The sequence below is a fragment of the Phascolarctos cinereus genome, unplaced genomic scaffold, assembly GCF_003287225.1.
Source record: "Phascolarctos cinereus isolate Bilbo 61053 unplaced genomic scaffold, phaCin_HiC Scaffold_7;HRSCAF=346, whole genome shotgun sequence".
Taxonomy (NCBI): domain Eukaryota; kingdom Metazoa; phylum Chordata; class Mammalia; order Diprotodontia; family Phascolarctidae; genus Phascolarctos; species Phascolarctos cinereus.
In genome coordinates, this window is record NW_027556180.1 from 160,999,999 (window position 1) to 161,016,779 (window position 16,781).

At 35.6% G+C, this 16,781-nt stretch overlaps 1 protein-coding gene across 1 annotated transcript in view; it reads right to left on the bottom strand.

The window, feature by feature from the left end:
- Positions 1-227: 227 nt before the first annotated feature.
- ARGLU1 (arginine and glutamate rich 1) overlaps positions 228-16,781 on the bottom strand; it is a 33,801-nt gene continuing 17,247 nt past the window's right edge. The window contains exon 4 of the mRNA XM_020970071.2: positions 228-1,103. Within this exon, the coding sequence (XP_020825730.1) occupies positions 936-1,103 (168 nt within the window). The 3' untranslated portion in view covers positions 228-935. The remainder of the gene's footprint in view (positions 1,104-16,781) is intronic.

Genomic DNA, 16,781 nt, shown 5'->3' on the forward strand with positions numbered 1-16,781 from the left:
TGTAAATGATACAGTCAAACATGAATACTGAAGCTATAATCATTCTATCATTATAAAGCAGATATTTATGAAAATAGCCATTAAATATTAATTCATAAGCTTATTTTAAATTCTATATTAAAGGTATAAACTGGGGAGAAAAATTAGTGATCTGAAGTGTTACTAAACTGTTGACTGACGAAAAGTTTTTTTAAAAATAGAACTTAAAAAAAAATTACTTAAACATATGAATTTAAGACTTATTTTATTCAGCAAATTGATTTATTTACACAATGGGGAATGCTGGTTGGATTTAGTCAATGTAAGAAAAACAAACTGAACAGAGACAATACTGAACTATATATATATATATATATATTTATATATTTATAGCAGAGTTGACCAATTGATTCCTTACCTGTATCAGGAACATCAAGCGCAACAGTGGAGCAGTATCACAGGACACTGATTTAACAATACACCACCTAGGTCCAGTAATACCCTGGCAATTTACCAATGCAATTACCAACTTTTCCCTTTTTTTTGTGTTTTTTTTTTCTTAAAAAAAAGAAAAAAGAAAAAAAAAAAGTCGGCAAAACCAGCATTATGGTCTAATAAACAGAGTATAAACTCTGAGGTGAGTGGGTCAGTAAAAACCTTATCAGACCATCCACAATTTATATAATGACCTGATTTGCTTCAGACCACTAATACAGAATTAAAATGGGTGAAAATATCACTCTTTAGAAGACAACAATGATCTGATAAGGATTTGACTTAATGGAAGTTAAAAAGGAAAAAAAAAGTTGCAGAGCACAGCCCCTATTAGAACAAGCTAACTTTCCAGATTTTCCAAATTAAAAAAACAAACAAACAAAAAAAAACCCCCACTTCAACATGAAGCTACCATACAAAGTTTTTCCATTTCTCTTTGTAAAAAGTTCAGAGTTTTCAATTTAATCCTGGGTGGTTTTTATTGAGAAGGACAGTTTTGGCCTGGACTTCCCCTTGCCCAGGATAATTTTTTGCTCTTCTTTTTGTTGACGTTGTCTCTCTTGTTCTAGTTTCATCCTTTCCTCATGAATCTTTCTTTGTTCTTCAACAATTCTCAACTGTTCTTCAGCCTGTAAGTTAAAGTAAAAATAACTCTAAATTTTACTGATTTTCATATAAAATTTTTTATTCCAAAAATACATGTAGTAAACCTAAACAACTTCATACACACACACACACACACACACACACACAGACGCACATATAAAATTCTTGACATTCTGTATTTATGAGGGGACAAATAAGCTAAAAGCAAAAATTAAAAGATTTTTTTTTTAACAAAAGGTAATTAACTTCCTGGGTAAGTGCTTGTTGATTGCTGACTGAGGGTGTGTTCTGTCCTTGCAAGTCAGTAAGATCCTGTTAAAGCTATGCCTTCTAAATAGGATGAAAGAAGTTCATAAATTTTAATTCCAAGGCATTAGAAGAGCATAAAAATAGATTAAATTATGTATCCACATTGATGAAATCATTGATTTTTCAAAGTACTCTGCTTAAATAAGAACATCTTAATAAATCTTAGGAAGAGTTTGTTTTGTCCCATTTATTTCTGGTTCATCCCTAAACTTCCTTTTTTTTACTATTTCCTACTGATGGGACATGAAAATCATGGAACCAGTGTGACCTAGCCTATAAACTCATGCTAACTTCTAATGGGCACAATATTGCAACTCATTTTATTAATGCATCTATTGATTGCTTAACACAATTACCACATTTGGCAAGTTCTTCAATTATCCGTCACCAAACTCAAAACCTTTACTCTCTAGGATCCCACACTTCTTCAGTCTTGGCCAAGCATTTTCCCCCCAACTGAAAAAGTAAAGTTTAAAGTACAAAGAGAAGCTCCCTATTTTCCTCTCCTTTCTAATTTCAACTCTTGTCTCACCTATTTTGTCTTTCTTTTTCTATCTCTCAATAAATAATATCCTTTCTTACCTTCAAGGCCAACCCCTCTATCTATTTATCTTTTACCCCATCTACTTCTGCTTTCTTATATCCTTCTCAACTTGACTGTTTACCTTCTCTATGCGATCTTTAATCTTACAGTCAACCAACAAATAAATTGCACATATACCCCTCTTCTAAACTCAGAAATTTTGTGATGCCGTCCACTATTCCTGGGACATTTCCCTTGACCTTATTGGTTTAGCTACCATTTGCTATTAAGAAGAGCAGCTGGTCCATACTCATTGCTTATTTTTCTAAAGTTACCAATGTCAAATCAATTTCTCTATTAACCTTCTTGACATCTTTACAGTATTTTATACTAATACCAATCACTTTTACACCACCTCCTTTCTATGTATTCTCTCCCACAAAAATTTCATCCATTCCCCCAGCTACATCTTCTACAAAGACTTTGCTGTGGAGCACCAATGCTATATTACCAATGGCCTGCTGATCACTTGTAACAGGCTATCCAAAATGTCCCTAAAATCTTAAAACCTATATGACCTCATGTAATCTTAATCCCTAATCTTAACTTTCAGTACTCACAGACATGAACCCATGCTCTAACCAAACTGCCCTATTCATCATGGTCTGACCACACCTGGGTATTTCCTTTAGCACGTGCTTCCTTCTTTGACTACAAAAAACACATGGATCAAAGTCTACATTAAATTATGCCTCAAGATCACTGATCACTTTGGTAAAAGTGACAGCAACACACCTGCTCCCCCAATTATATATATATATATATATATATATATATATATATATATATATGCAACTCAAATGGTACTTAGCTCATTCTGCCTCATATTGTAGTCCTGTTTATCTCTCACCCAACTAGGACTGTAAACTCACTAAGTAAGAGACAGTGTCTTATTTAACATTTATCTATCTATATTTACTAGTATAAGAGTGCTAGGAGATATTCTGCCCTCTAAAATTAATGTGACCTAAATAAATAATAAAGGACAGCCTTTTATTTTTCACACACCTAACTTCACTAATGGTCTGAATAATAAAAGCAGGAATGAAATCACTGCCAGCCTTTGGGCTGGCAGAAAAAAAAAGGATAATTGAAATAACTTCGCCTAATGTAGTAACTGTGCTAAGCAATCATCAGGAGGAAAAAAAAAACCAACCCAATACTTCCTTATCCACCCAAATCCATTCACATTTGGGAGACAAGCTCACTGGAGGCAGAGAAGAGACCAAAGAACAAAGGCAGCAAAGACAACCTTTACAAACCAGGGAAAGAACTCAACCTGAGAAAGACTCATCACAACCAAAATGGACATTCATGAACTGGTCCCTGATTCTCTAGCCCCATCCTAATCCTTAATTAAAAGACTTTTTGTCTTTATGTCTAAGCCTATTATAATTTGGCCAAGGTAATCTAGTACATATGTCTAGCCAAAATCTAATGTTGTAAGGTCTCAATGCTGTACTGTCAAATGTTTTTACTTCTTTCACATCTCCCTGGCATATCTCCCAGAAGCAAGGAATAAAATTCCTCCATTCCCCCCTCAACCTAATGTTTAGAATAATGTTTACAGTATAAGAGTCATTCAAATATTTGTTGAGTTACTGAAGGAGACAGTTAAGGGACACAGATTTAAGTCAGGAAACTTATGGGTTATGGTCCCAGTTCTGTTACAAACTAGCTATGTAATTGGGTAAAATGTTTAAATACCCAGTGATATAGTTCATTATTTATCTATAAAACAGGAGGATGATGGAACTTTTCTTCTTAAATATGTTGAAAGAAAACATAAATAACATCCTGATGTATGTGTTAATAATGAAGATAGAAGATGGATAAGTAAAACTTGTGATAAAAACAATGGAAATTAAGCTCTTTGAAAAAATATAATTATCACATGCAATAAATATCTTTGAGGGTTGGACCTGAAGTTAAGAAAACCTAGGTTCATATACATTTACATTGTGACCAGGGTGCAAGTCATTTAGCCTTTCTGAGCCTCAGATTCCAAATTAATAAAATGCAAATAATAGCAATACTCAAATAAGATAATGCATTGTATATTACCTTGCAAACCAAACTTTCAAGTGCTACATAAATGTCAGTCATTAATAATTTCATTAACAGATTTAAAGAGAAGGAATATCACTAACATTTAAATTCATTTACAAAACCCCTATGTTCATATAACATTAAACACCAGAGTAACATAGACCACAAAGCATGGAAAACACTCTAAAATTTAGTCTATGATTCTGTGAATCAATTTTCAACCAGGGCCTATAACCAAACAGTCTCCATTTTACAAGTATATTAACTGGTTTTCAGAAATAGTATAGAAAAACCACTACACTCAGAATCCACCTAAAACCTATAGAAGACTCATCGGTTCCCAGAGACAGTTTGTCTTCAATGCTGTATCTTATCAAAATTTTCTGCTCTTTGGCTTCCAAGGATCCAATACCACTCTTAATAGTGGAAAGGGGACAGACTCTGCCTCTGACACGTATTGCCTGTGTGCTTTTGTGTAAGTTACCCAACCTCTCTGGGCCTCAATTTCCTCCAATGTAAGGTTAAGTACTCTCTGGGATTCCTTGTAACTCTAAATCTATAACTTATGCTTCAAAATTACCTCTCATTCCACCTTTCCCCTCAATATTTTATCAATAAATTAAGCATACAAACTAATTTAACAAGATTAAGGTGTGACTATTTCCTCCCCCATCCCATGAGGACAACTTGCCAAACTGTCAAAGCTGAGGCTCTGAGTATCCTGACCTATCCAATAGTCTGTGACATCCCCTTGCTAAGACTTGCCAATGACTTGTATCACAAGATTCCAAGATTTTCAGAGGCAGCAACTTCTGCCTTTAATTCAATAAACATTTATTAAATGTTCATTAAAATTTATTAAAAGCAAGGAATGCTGCTGTGTAAAGGATATAAAGATAAAACATAACCTCAATAATTCCTGGCCCATAAGGAGTTCAAATTCTACTAAAGAAATGAATGTGATGTGTATAAAGACAAATATAATAAACAAATATAAAAATGTGATGGGGTCAAAGAAAAAAAATCAAACAACAAGCAGCATTTATTAAAGGTCCTATGTACCAGGCACTGGGGATACAAATTTAAAAAAAATTAAGTTAAAAAGCAAACAACCCTTACTTTCAAGGAGCTTACCCGGGGTAGAAAAATGTATACAAGCATATATAAAATAAATATAACCAACACAAGTTAGGAGAGAGACCAGGAAAAGACTTGTGTATAAAGGATTCTCTGAAGCAGAAATGAGGAAAGAGTGCATTCCAGGAAGAAGAGAGAGCAGTGCAAAATCAAGAATATATGTGATGGGAGCACTTTGTTCGAGGAAAGAAGAAAGTCCAGTTTAGTCTGGACAGCACAGGAAGCGCACAGGAAGTATAGTTATAATCAGACTGGAAAGAGAGATTGGGACCAGGTTGTAGAGCTTTAAAAGCCCAACAAAAAATTCCATAATTAGTTCTAGAGGCAACAGGGAGCGAGCACAGGTTACTGGGGAGTGCTTTGGTCAAATATAGTCTTTGAACTGAAGGGAAAGAATATTGGTAACAGTAGGAGAGTCTGGATTAAGGGGGAAGAAATTTGAGGTAGAAAGAAGCATGAGTCTACTGAAGTAGTGGTCAAGAAAGTGATTAATAAGGTGACAAGATTATGGAATGAGATGTGGAGGTAGAAATGACAGGGTCTGACAAGTGAATGGATATGTGAGGATGAGGGAGAGTAAGGAGTCAAGGACAATGAAGTCAGGAACCTGGGAGACTAGGATAGTGCTGCTTTCAACAGAAATAGGACATAGAAAATTAAGAAACTGAGAGATCAGGATGTTTTTAGATCAACATGAGGAAGATAGTAAGCCAGGTGCTAAATGCTTTAAAAAGACAGGGAGAGTGAACTGGGGGGTCAGGGTCAGGAGACAATAGCTACCATGAGCATTATAAGGAGAAAATTTTTAATGGAATTCTGAAGAAGTTGCTGAGTGATGATTGCACAGGGAGAACTGAAGTGGCAATAGGGAGCAAAGAGTATTCTGACACCCTCCAAAACCACTATCAGAAGTTGAGATAAGAGAAGGTAAAGCCAGTGATGGACTGTAAAATCTAGTCTCCTTACAACTTAATCTCTGATCACCTACTCTTCAATCCAATGACATTGGTATCCTTGCTATTTCACACCACAGCTCTTATTTCCAGGCATTTTCTCTAACTGTCCGCCATGCCTGGAATGCTCTCCTTCTTTTCTCCTCTGCCTACTAAATTCTTCAAGTTCTTTAAGTTGCAACTAAAATCCCATGTTCTACAGAAAGCTAGTCCCAAACGTTCTTAATTCTAGTACCTTCCTTCTGTTATTTCCTGTTTAACCTGTACATACATAGCTTGTTTATAAATATTTGTCGTCTCCCCATTTGACTGTAAGTTCCTTTAGTCCAGACACAATCTTTTGCCTCTTTTTGTATAAGGAGGTGGCTGTGAGTTGAGGAAGATGGGGATGAGAGAAAAGGAGATACGTAAACTCTCCTTAAGTTTACTCACAGGTTGCTGGGCAATCAATTAGGTAACAGGGAGAATAAACAGGTGAAAGATGTTTGCTAGACACCGAGGTAACACTGCTGAGTCCCCAGGGTAGAGCTATTAGTCAAAGGGAAATGGGGTGGGAATGGAGAACAGGATGACATGATTGCCTGCCTTTGCAGGAAGAGATTAAAATAAAAACTCTAGGAAAACTTGGAGAGAAAATACTTGCAGTCAAGCTCAATTTACCCCCTCACTCTTTCTAGCTAACCATAGCAATCTTCATCCTATCTTTAGGTTGCTCAGCCATTCTATCTAGTCAAACCTGAGATTCACTGTTTCTTTATTCTCTTGCTGGCTATGACTTACTACATAAGTTAAACCAGGGTAAGGTCTGTTCTCTCCTCTAGGGCCCAATACCAACAAAGCTCCTCTTGATTCCAGTTACATCCTGGGATCTGAGATGACATCACAGGCACCTTTTCAAAGATGCAAGTTATTCACAAATTCTCCATTTTCTTTTCTTTTTTCCTTTTAAACAGAATATACTTATTTTTACCTTATGTGTATGGTCATCTACTCACTTCAGAAGTTATATTCTAGTCTTGATTCCTATCATTAAAACTAGCTGTGACCCTGAGTCTCACTGGATTCTCAAGATTATTTCCCTGATAGGTACTTCATGCTGAATCAAACACTTAAGTGGAAACATTTTTAAAAGTACAAAGCACTGAAGAAACGTTAAGCTATGTATCAACCTTCCCCTTTCTTACCAAATAAGAACCTCCAACAGAATTTTTTTTATGTTTTGCAAATTTTCATGACTCTACAAAAGTGCTCCATATCCAGCTATGCCCAAAGAACACTGATCATCAGCATCTATTTTATTAAGATGCATCCTTCTGCTACACACAACAGTAAAAAAACAAAATATAAAATCACAGGATCCTCAGTCCAGTTGGCATGCAATACGTCATCTAATGTTAAGTTCATGTTTTCCCCCTCTCTTTAAAGTACATAAATGAGTACTGTTTATAGACAGACTAATTTAATATGCTTAAAGAACATCAGAAAACTTGGAAAGTAGGAAAGAAATATTACTTTTATAACCCAGTATTTTAGAATTTAGCTTTTTATGGCTTCAAGCCGTTTAGATATTATTTACAAGCAGACTGTTAAAAAGCACAAAACCTCTTAAGAAAAACTAATAGAATGTTTATAATTTAAAAGAGATGAATAACAGATCTTTGAGCCACCAACTCAGGCCTTTTGCTGGTTCTTTTTACTACCACACCATCTCTCCTACTGGGTTATTCAACCATTTCTTTTCCCTTTCGTATGATCTATTTTTTACTACCCACTTCTAGTCAAAAAATGTAGGCCTTTCCTTACTGTCTAGTAAGGCACCCTCAAGGACTTGCCTCTAACTCACTTTTATTCCTTCTACCTTCTCTCTGAGAAATCAACAAGTCTCTCAATGGCAGCTAATGAATTTCTTGTGGCACACTATCACATCTCCAAACCACTACTATACCCCCTATTTCTACTATATGAATATTCTGGAAAAAGTGAAATCATATTACCTGAATTTTCCTAACAACTTCTCATGTAAGGATAGTTGCTCATAAAGATGACATGAAAAGGAATGTTCTACGCACATTTAAAGTACTTAAAATGCTCTGAGAACCTCAGAGGCTAAGTCTAAAGCAAGTTTTTTAAAAGAAAATTTATTTTAATGTGAGATACAGCAATTGATATTTACCATATTAGAAATAAAAACACCCTAGTATTATTATGGACTTTTGACATCACAAATCCCCGAATCACAGTTTGAGAACTGCTGTACTATAGCATGTTAGTCAAAGTAACAGTAATCTGAATCTTCCTTTACTAGTTAGGGAGACCAGCTACAACTAGCCCAGAATGCTTGCCTACCAAATACAACAGACAGAACAGATACGGAAGAAGAGGATTTTTACTAGATTTCTGGGGACCAACTTAAAGTATTCTGCTGGACATAATCTGAAAGTGCTAGTTCATTCCTGTCACCAGCCACTGATAATCAGTACAAACCATGGGACACTTATTAATTGTGTTGGGTGTCTGCCCCTCCAATAATTGTGAATATCTATACATGGCCATCAGCAAAATTTCAGCACTAAACTGACACACTAAATTCCACCACCTGATGCCTCAATTCTAAGTTGTTTTCTTGGAAAATGAAAATCATTTGGGTGTTTCAGGCTGACTCCTTTTCTATTATTCTTATTCCCATTTAATTCTTTTTCCTCCTCCCCTATAATTCTATTTTCTCTTTGTCTGGTCTGATCAGAGTTGGAAGAGACCAAACAGACCATTTCGTGTAATCCATGGTCATTCAACTTTGTCTAAAGACCTCAAAGACAGGGGAAGCCCACTACCTCCTGATATAGTCTATTATAGTTTTGGACAGTCCTGTTATGGAGTTTTTCCTTCTATCAAGTTGGAATCTCTTTGTGTTGCTACTCAGTGCCCCAAGTTCTTCCTGCTTGGGCCAAACTAAAGTTCCTCTTCCTCATGAAAGCCTTTCAAACATTTGAAGAAATCTATTATGTCTTCCTTAAGTCTCTTGTCTCAAATATAAATGGTCTTAGAGCCTTAGCATTTTCAGCATCCTAGTTGCTTTCCAGCAATCAGATATAATAAATCCCTTCTAAAGTATAACAATAAGAACTGAACGTAATTCAAATATTTCCTGTATGCAAGACATCACTGTACTTTGTGTTTTATGTGTATACTTAATTATGATTATATGTTAAAACAATGCTAGATACCTACGGAACTTATACTTGGCAAAATATGGTTTAGCTGATTTATAAGATTTAATGCAAACTCTGATGTTAAACAATATAAAACAAAACCAACCTAGCATTTTTTTTCTAAAAATGTCCTATAATTCAAGCTGGTGTACACCCTACTAAAATAAATATTTAACTAAAAATTTAAATGGCACATCCACACCTCTTTTTTCATATGTAAAACAGAAACAAGGTATTTATCCTCATGATAGTTACCTCAAATATCAAATGAAATAAACTATATTAAAGAGCTTTGAAAATTGCTACTAAACTAATTCCTACTAAACTGCAAGGTTTTTAGTAAAAAGACTTAGGACTGAGTTTATGCAGGGTAAAAAGTTACACCATTTCAACCAACTATGGAAGCTAAAAATTGGGGGGAAACTCCTAAAAACAAAACTGGAGGTGAGATAAGATAGGGAGAAAAACTGGTGACCTCTCCCACCCATCATGGTACTGACTTTACACTATTTTTCCTACCTTCACAGCACATTGCAATTCTGATAGCAAATATTTTCTAGATGTTGGACTTTGGACCAATCACTTAACCCACTCTAAAACCCTTGTTTTCTTTCACATGTGAAATGTTTATATTTGTACTAGCTACTTCATAGGGTTGCTATGAGGAAATCACTTTGTAAACACTATCTAAAGGAATACAGTAACTCACATATTACAGGAACCAAAAAAAAATTTTCTGAATGTTTATGGGAGACATTAAATTTCATATCCAACCCCCTGATTTCAGAGTTGATGAAACAAACAGATTTAGTAATTAGGGGCTTGTCTAAAGTCACAGAGATGAGCCAGGACTAAAGAACACACAAAGATTATCACAATTTTTATATCCCCTTTGCCACCTTGGCCCCATGGCTAAAACTTCCATTATTTTGCCTTGATAATATGACAGATTATTTTGCATTTTAGGAAAATCTAAATCTATGAAAGTAATAATAAAAGATAAATGAGTCATTAGAGCAGTTTCTCCAAGTGCATTTGGATCTATCTTTAAATGCAAAAAAACCCCTGAGTTTTAACTGCTTATCAGAATTTATGATAAAGCACATAGGCATGACAGAGTTTCCTAATATATAAAGTAACTGAATATGGATCAGAAATCAAAGATCCTTATGGTGGCTAACATCTACTTTTTAGTTTTCTATTTAAAATCACTAAATCAACTTTCACCCTTCTTTGCTTAGCTGAACTCAACTAAAACTCATCTTTCAAGGTTCTGTTAAAATTTGATCTTAAAATCATACAACCTTCTTTGACAACTCCAGCTCGGTAATCTCTTTCCTATAAACACCCATAGCATTACCAAAACTACTTGACCCTTTTCTCATATATAGCCTTACAGAATAAAATATTGTTGTTCAGTTGTGTCTGACTCTTAGGGACCCCAAGGACCACAGCATGCCAGGCCCTTCTATCCTCCATTATCTCTTGAAGTCTGTCCAAGTTCATGTTCATGTTTCCAATACACTATCTATCCATCTCATCCTCTACTGCCCCTTTTTCCTTTAAATATATTGACTCCAATTAAATTGTAAACTCCTTGAGGGAAAGCTCTTTGTATTCTATTTCTCTGTAATACCTACAGTAGCCAGTATGATGTTCTTTATATAGTAGCCATTCATATGTAAGCTAAGTCATCTCTGAAATAAATTAATAATCGATCTCAAGGTGGAAGGGTATTTCAATTTTAACACAGCTTTTAAAAATCTACCATATCAAGGAAGGTTTCTACTGCCTGTTAAGTAATCGTGCCTCCTTGCAATCTCTGACCTTTTACTCTCTGACATATAGCTAGTTACATGTGGGCTTTGTTTTTTAAACATTCAGTCAGCTTCTTATTTACTGCCAAATTTGTTCTTTTATTATCTCTTTTCTGGACTACTACACTTCTAGGGACATGTCTTCAGAGTTCTTCACAGAAGAGTTTTTTTCCTCTACTTGAGATTTTGAACACTCAACACTACTTAAGAAATTTTCCCCCTTTTACTTGAGATCTTGACTATAATCCCCAAGACCTAGATCACGATGCTTTTACTGATTAGACCAAACTCCACAAATGCAATCCCTAATTCCTTAATCAACTCTTCTATTTAAAATGAAAAAACAAACAGTCTCTTACAGTGCTCATTCTTGATCTAGGATCCTATATTTTTAGTCCAATCTAAATTAAGCACTTTATTTGGCTAAGCAAACCTCAGGGTTTCTTTTACAAAAAAACCGATCACTACACACACTTCCCATCATTCTACCACATTTACCTAAATGGAAAGGAAGTAACTTGTCTGAACATGCAGTTCCATTTACACTTACCACCTCTATGAGTACTTCTAAAAAGAGGCTAAGCATAGAATTCACTGCTTAATATAAAATTATGTACACAGTAGGGGCTTAATAAAATTCTTGCTGAATAAATGAATGACATGATCTAAAGGGACTCCACAGAAAATCTGTGTACCAATCCATCCCATGCTTAGACTACATTCCCCCAATCAGTCTTCTAGTCTTTGCTTCTAATTACGGGTCTAACAGGACTAACCTACCTAACAAGGTGTAATAGGACTAATCTATCTACCAACCCAACCTGATCCCCACCCCCACCCCTATCAGTTTTCCCTAAATGGAAGCAAAGCTTTCCTTGGTACTTGATTAGATGCATGTGGCTTCCTGGGCAGTTCCACTCGTAAAAGTCTGATTTCCTCATTGTTCCTAGTTGATTTCCTCTCTAGCCCTCAGCTTAATCATGTGCAAAACAGGGTGCTGGACTAAATGACATATAAAGTCCATTTCAACACTTTAAGTGCTAAGATACTAAATCCACCCTTATTTGGTTAAACATCGTCAGTTCTTTGCCTACCAAGTTCTGATATGATACAATATTCATGAAGTTAGTTCACAATCCTGGACACTTTCCTCTAGATATGCTCTAACTTGTGAAAGTCCTTCCTAAGGAAGGGAAAGACTTTCATCTTCCTCACTCTGAACACTGTATACATTTTGGGGGAGCTAGGCCATACTGTTTATTCACATTAACCTTATAGTACATTAAAACGTGCAGTTTTCTAAATGTTCTCAAGGAGAGTTTCCTTTCAACTGCAAAATACAACCACTGTAAATCTTCCCTCTCGAGGTTAATCTTTCTTAAACAAATCTCCATCCTTACTTGGGCTGTTGTAATTTTTTAAGCCCAACTATGATTTTACATTTATCCATATTAAATTTCACCTAATTAGGTTTAGCTGACATTTCTATGCTGAAATGTTTTGAATGTTTAATCTACCCTCCAAAGTGACAGAGTAGCACCAGATTTGGGTTTCGGAAGACCAGGATTCTGATCATATCTCAGATACTTAACAGCTGTGTAACAATGAAGCAAGTCACTTAATTTCTCTTAGTCTCAATTTCTTCATTTATAAGATGGGGAATAAAAATTGCACTGATGTCAAGGGTTGTTGTGTAAATAAAATGTGCTTTGAAAACCTTGAAACCCTTATAGAATTGTGAGCCATTATTATTATTCTCATCTATCCTTCTCCAACTTTCTCTCACCTATAAATCTGAATAAAAGTTACCAGCGAACAGAGAAATAATATTAAATATAAACTTCTAAATTGTCATCATTCTTTTAATTATTAGCTTCAGACTTCAAACATTTAAAGGACCTGGGTTAAATTCCACCTCAAACAGATGGATCTAGGATCCTATGACTCTGGTCTAGTTTCTTCTGTCTGGTTTACAAGGTAACATTGCTGTCAAATGCCAGATACGTTACATGACATTTTAGTCCCTTTTTTTGCGCAGTTAAATTAGAGAACCATTCTTAAATTGGTTATCTGAACCTGATCAAGCAAAGTCTTTGTGCCATACTTAAAAACTTTAAAACTCAACAAGACTCCAGACTTATCTACTTTTACTTGATGCCTAACGAAGGAATTCTCCATACAACTAGCCATGATAACAAGGTAGTCACAAAACCTTTGCTTGAATGATTCTACTGACAGGAACTTATCATCACTTAACAAGGCAACTTATTTTCTTTTCAGATTACTCTTACTAAGTTCTTTATATGAAGCCAAAATCTGCTTCACTATAAGTTTCTATTAAATGATCTTCAGGAGCTTCATTTTATCAGACCAATCTCTATTCTGCACTATAAGGTATTAAAACAGGTACACCTACTTGCCTAATAAAGACTACATGCCGACCAGATATATACACAGCAATGTCCTTTATCTTCTTCAGCTTCCTATTATCTATCACCTGTTCCTTCCATATAACTTAAATTAACATTTCATGCAAGTGTCTTCCAAAAGTAAGAGTATTCAAAGCTAAGTTACAGCAGTATAAACCTGAGAGTAAAAAGGAAAAAAAAACCTAACACCAAGAAGAAAAGATATAGAAGAGAGAGCAGAAAAAAATACAAGAGATAAGTTATAAAAATCTGGCTTTGAATCTTTTCTGATTCAGTCATATAACTCAAATGTCTGTAAAATGAGGATAATACTCATACTAGCCATCTCACAAGGTTGTTGTGAGAAGAGATATCATTACTCAGAGGCTTCCTTCAAATTTCTATCCCTTACTTTTTGCCTTTCTTGGTATCCCCAGCACCTAAGCACAATTCCTCATACTCAGGAAGCACTTAAATAAACTTGACTGAGGCAGCTATGAGGATAGAGCAGCAGGCCTAGAGTTAGAAAGACTCATCTTCCTGAATTCAAATCTAGCAGCAGACACTCATTAGCTGTGTGACCTTGGGAAAGTCACTTAACCCTGTTTGCCTCGGTTTCCTCATCTGTAAAATACAGAAGGAAATGTCAAACTACTCTAGTATCTTTGCCAAGAAAACCCCAAATGGGGTCACAAAGAGTCAGATATGACTGAAAACGACTGAACTGAAGCTTGATTAACTTACTTCTCACACATCTTCAGCCCCATTTCTCCAGCAGACAAAAAGGATACCTTCACTAAAAGATCATGCTATCAAACTCCGTATCTCCTCAAAACCATTAAATTTCCAGCGCTTTCTTCTAGGGCTATATCCCAAAGAGATTAAACAAATGGGAAAAGGATCCACATGTACAAAATTATTCCTAGCAGCTCTTTTTGTGATGGCAAAGAATTGGAAATAAAGAGGATGCCCATCAACTGGGGAACGGCTGAGCAAGTTATGGTATATGAATGTAATGGAATACTACTGTGCTATAAGAAATGATGAACAGGCTGACTTCAGAAAAACCTGGAAAGACTTATATGGTCTGATGCTGAGTGAAGTGAGCAGAACCCAGAGGACTTTGTACACAATAACAGCCACGTTATTCAATGACTAATACTGTTAAACTGAACCCTTCTCAGCATTACAAGGATCTAAGATATCTCCAGAGGCCTCGGGATGGAAAATGCTGTCCACATCCAAAGAAAGAACTATGGAAGTCGAATCGCTATCATTTATTTTTACCTTCTGCTGAATTTTGTCTCATCTTTCTGATGGTTCCTCCTATTGGTTTTAATTTTTTACTTACAACTTCACTAATGTGAAAATATGTTTAATAGAATGTAAATGTAAAGCCTATATCAGATTGTGCACCGTCTTAGGGAGGGTGGGGGGAGAAAAATTTTCAACTCAAAAGAATATGGAAGTGATTGTTGATAAACCAAAATAAATTAATAAAATTAAAAACAATAAAAACAATAAATTCCCAGTGCTTTGTACGGTGCCTAGTACATAGTACAGGAGGTATTAACTGTGTCAACTACTGATTAACCTCTATGTTAGCTGTCAATGGCACCATCAATCTTGCCAGTCAGCAACTTAGGAATACTCTTTTCCTTATAGCAAACAAGCAGTCACTCCACCTACAAGGGTGGGAAACCTGTGGCCTTCTAGGTCCTTGGGTACAACCTTTTGACTGCGTCCAAGTTTCACAGAACAAATACTTTTATTAAGGAGAATTTGTTCTGTGAAGTTTGGATTCAGTCAAAGGGCTGCACTTGAGGATCTAGAGGGCCACATGTGGCAGGGAGGCCAAAAGTTCCCCACCCCTTTTTCTAAGATAATCCCTCAACTTCAAGCTTATTCTCTTACTTCCAAATCCCAACCTCTCATTGCCTTATCATGCTAATACTGATAGTCACTCTTGGGTGGTCTCTCTATAGCTAGGCTTCTCCTGTTTAGTACACAGACCACTTATTATGTAAGACATTAAACCCAAATTCAATCAATTCAATAGGCACTGGAGTGTTTCAAACTGTTCAGGCTGTCACTCCAGACTCTCAATCAACTATTTCCACCACATCTCCCCAACATTCTCTTAGTATATTCTAACAGTCTCTCTGATCTGACTACGTTCTTCTAACCTCATAAAAAGGCTTTTCCTTAGTTTCAACTAAAGGACATAACTCACATCCTCCCTTCTAGAACATTTTCCCAATCTCCCAATTCAATCTAATTCTTGGCCATCTTTCATAAAGCCCAGATTCAGACTGGTACTATGAAGCTTTACCAAACTAGAATCCTGGAAGAGTGACCCTTCCCTTATAGTGACTTCCCTAAACATTAATAAATAATAATAATAATACACTTTCTCATGAGTTTTCCTTCTCTCATGTGATAGATGTATAGGTTTGCATGCGTGTTCATGCGAGTGTATCTGGAACCAGCCCAATTCTTGCTCTACTCAAATAAATCAAAATCCTAAGTGGTAGGAAGGAGCAGGAATCACATCTTATTAAAAAAAAAACACTACAGGAATTATTACAATATTCATAAAAGATTCTAAATAAGTGCTTGCTGCATAAGCTCTTGAAGCAAGCTATATTCCCTCCTGATTCCCAGGACTCTAAGCAAAACACAAAACCCAAAGGAATGGTACCTAGGGAACCAGATTTGGTGCACAGGTAAATTCCGATTAGTGAGAAAGAATCCCCTGAAGTACTATAGTCACATTATTTGAATTTACACTGTGTACTTCCACTGGGTTGGAATCAATTACCATATTTTACATAATTATAACTTAGAAAAACATCAATTCAAATACATGCAATCACATCAAGGGATTTATTATTCACAATAATCTGGACCTAGTTGTAATAACAGAGTGCTAGAATGAGAAGATCAGGGTTCAAGTCCCAGCACTGTCAATTACTTCCTCTATAACTTTAGGGAAGACAGTTTCTTCATATATGAACTGAAAATACTAGATTACATGATCCCTAGAAGTCTCTTACATAACATTTTTGTAATTTAAGAAATTTTCCTTATTTCTCCTGCTTTATTGTAAACTCAGAAGAAACTTGGGAACTAAAGTTGCACATGTCCTATACCCTATTCAAATAAGCTGCTGCTCTAAGTTCCTTTCACGGCCAACAATGTAAATGTGCCCTTTCTGAGCTACTCTGGTTTCAAAT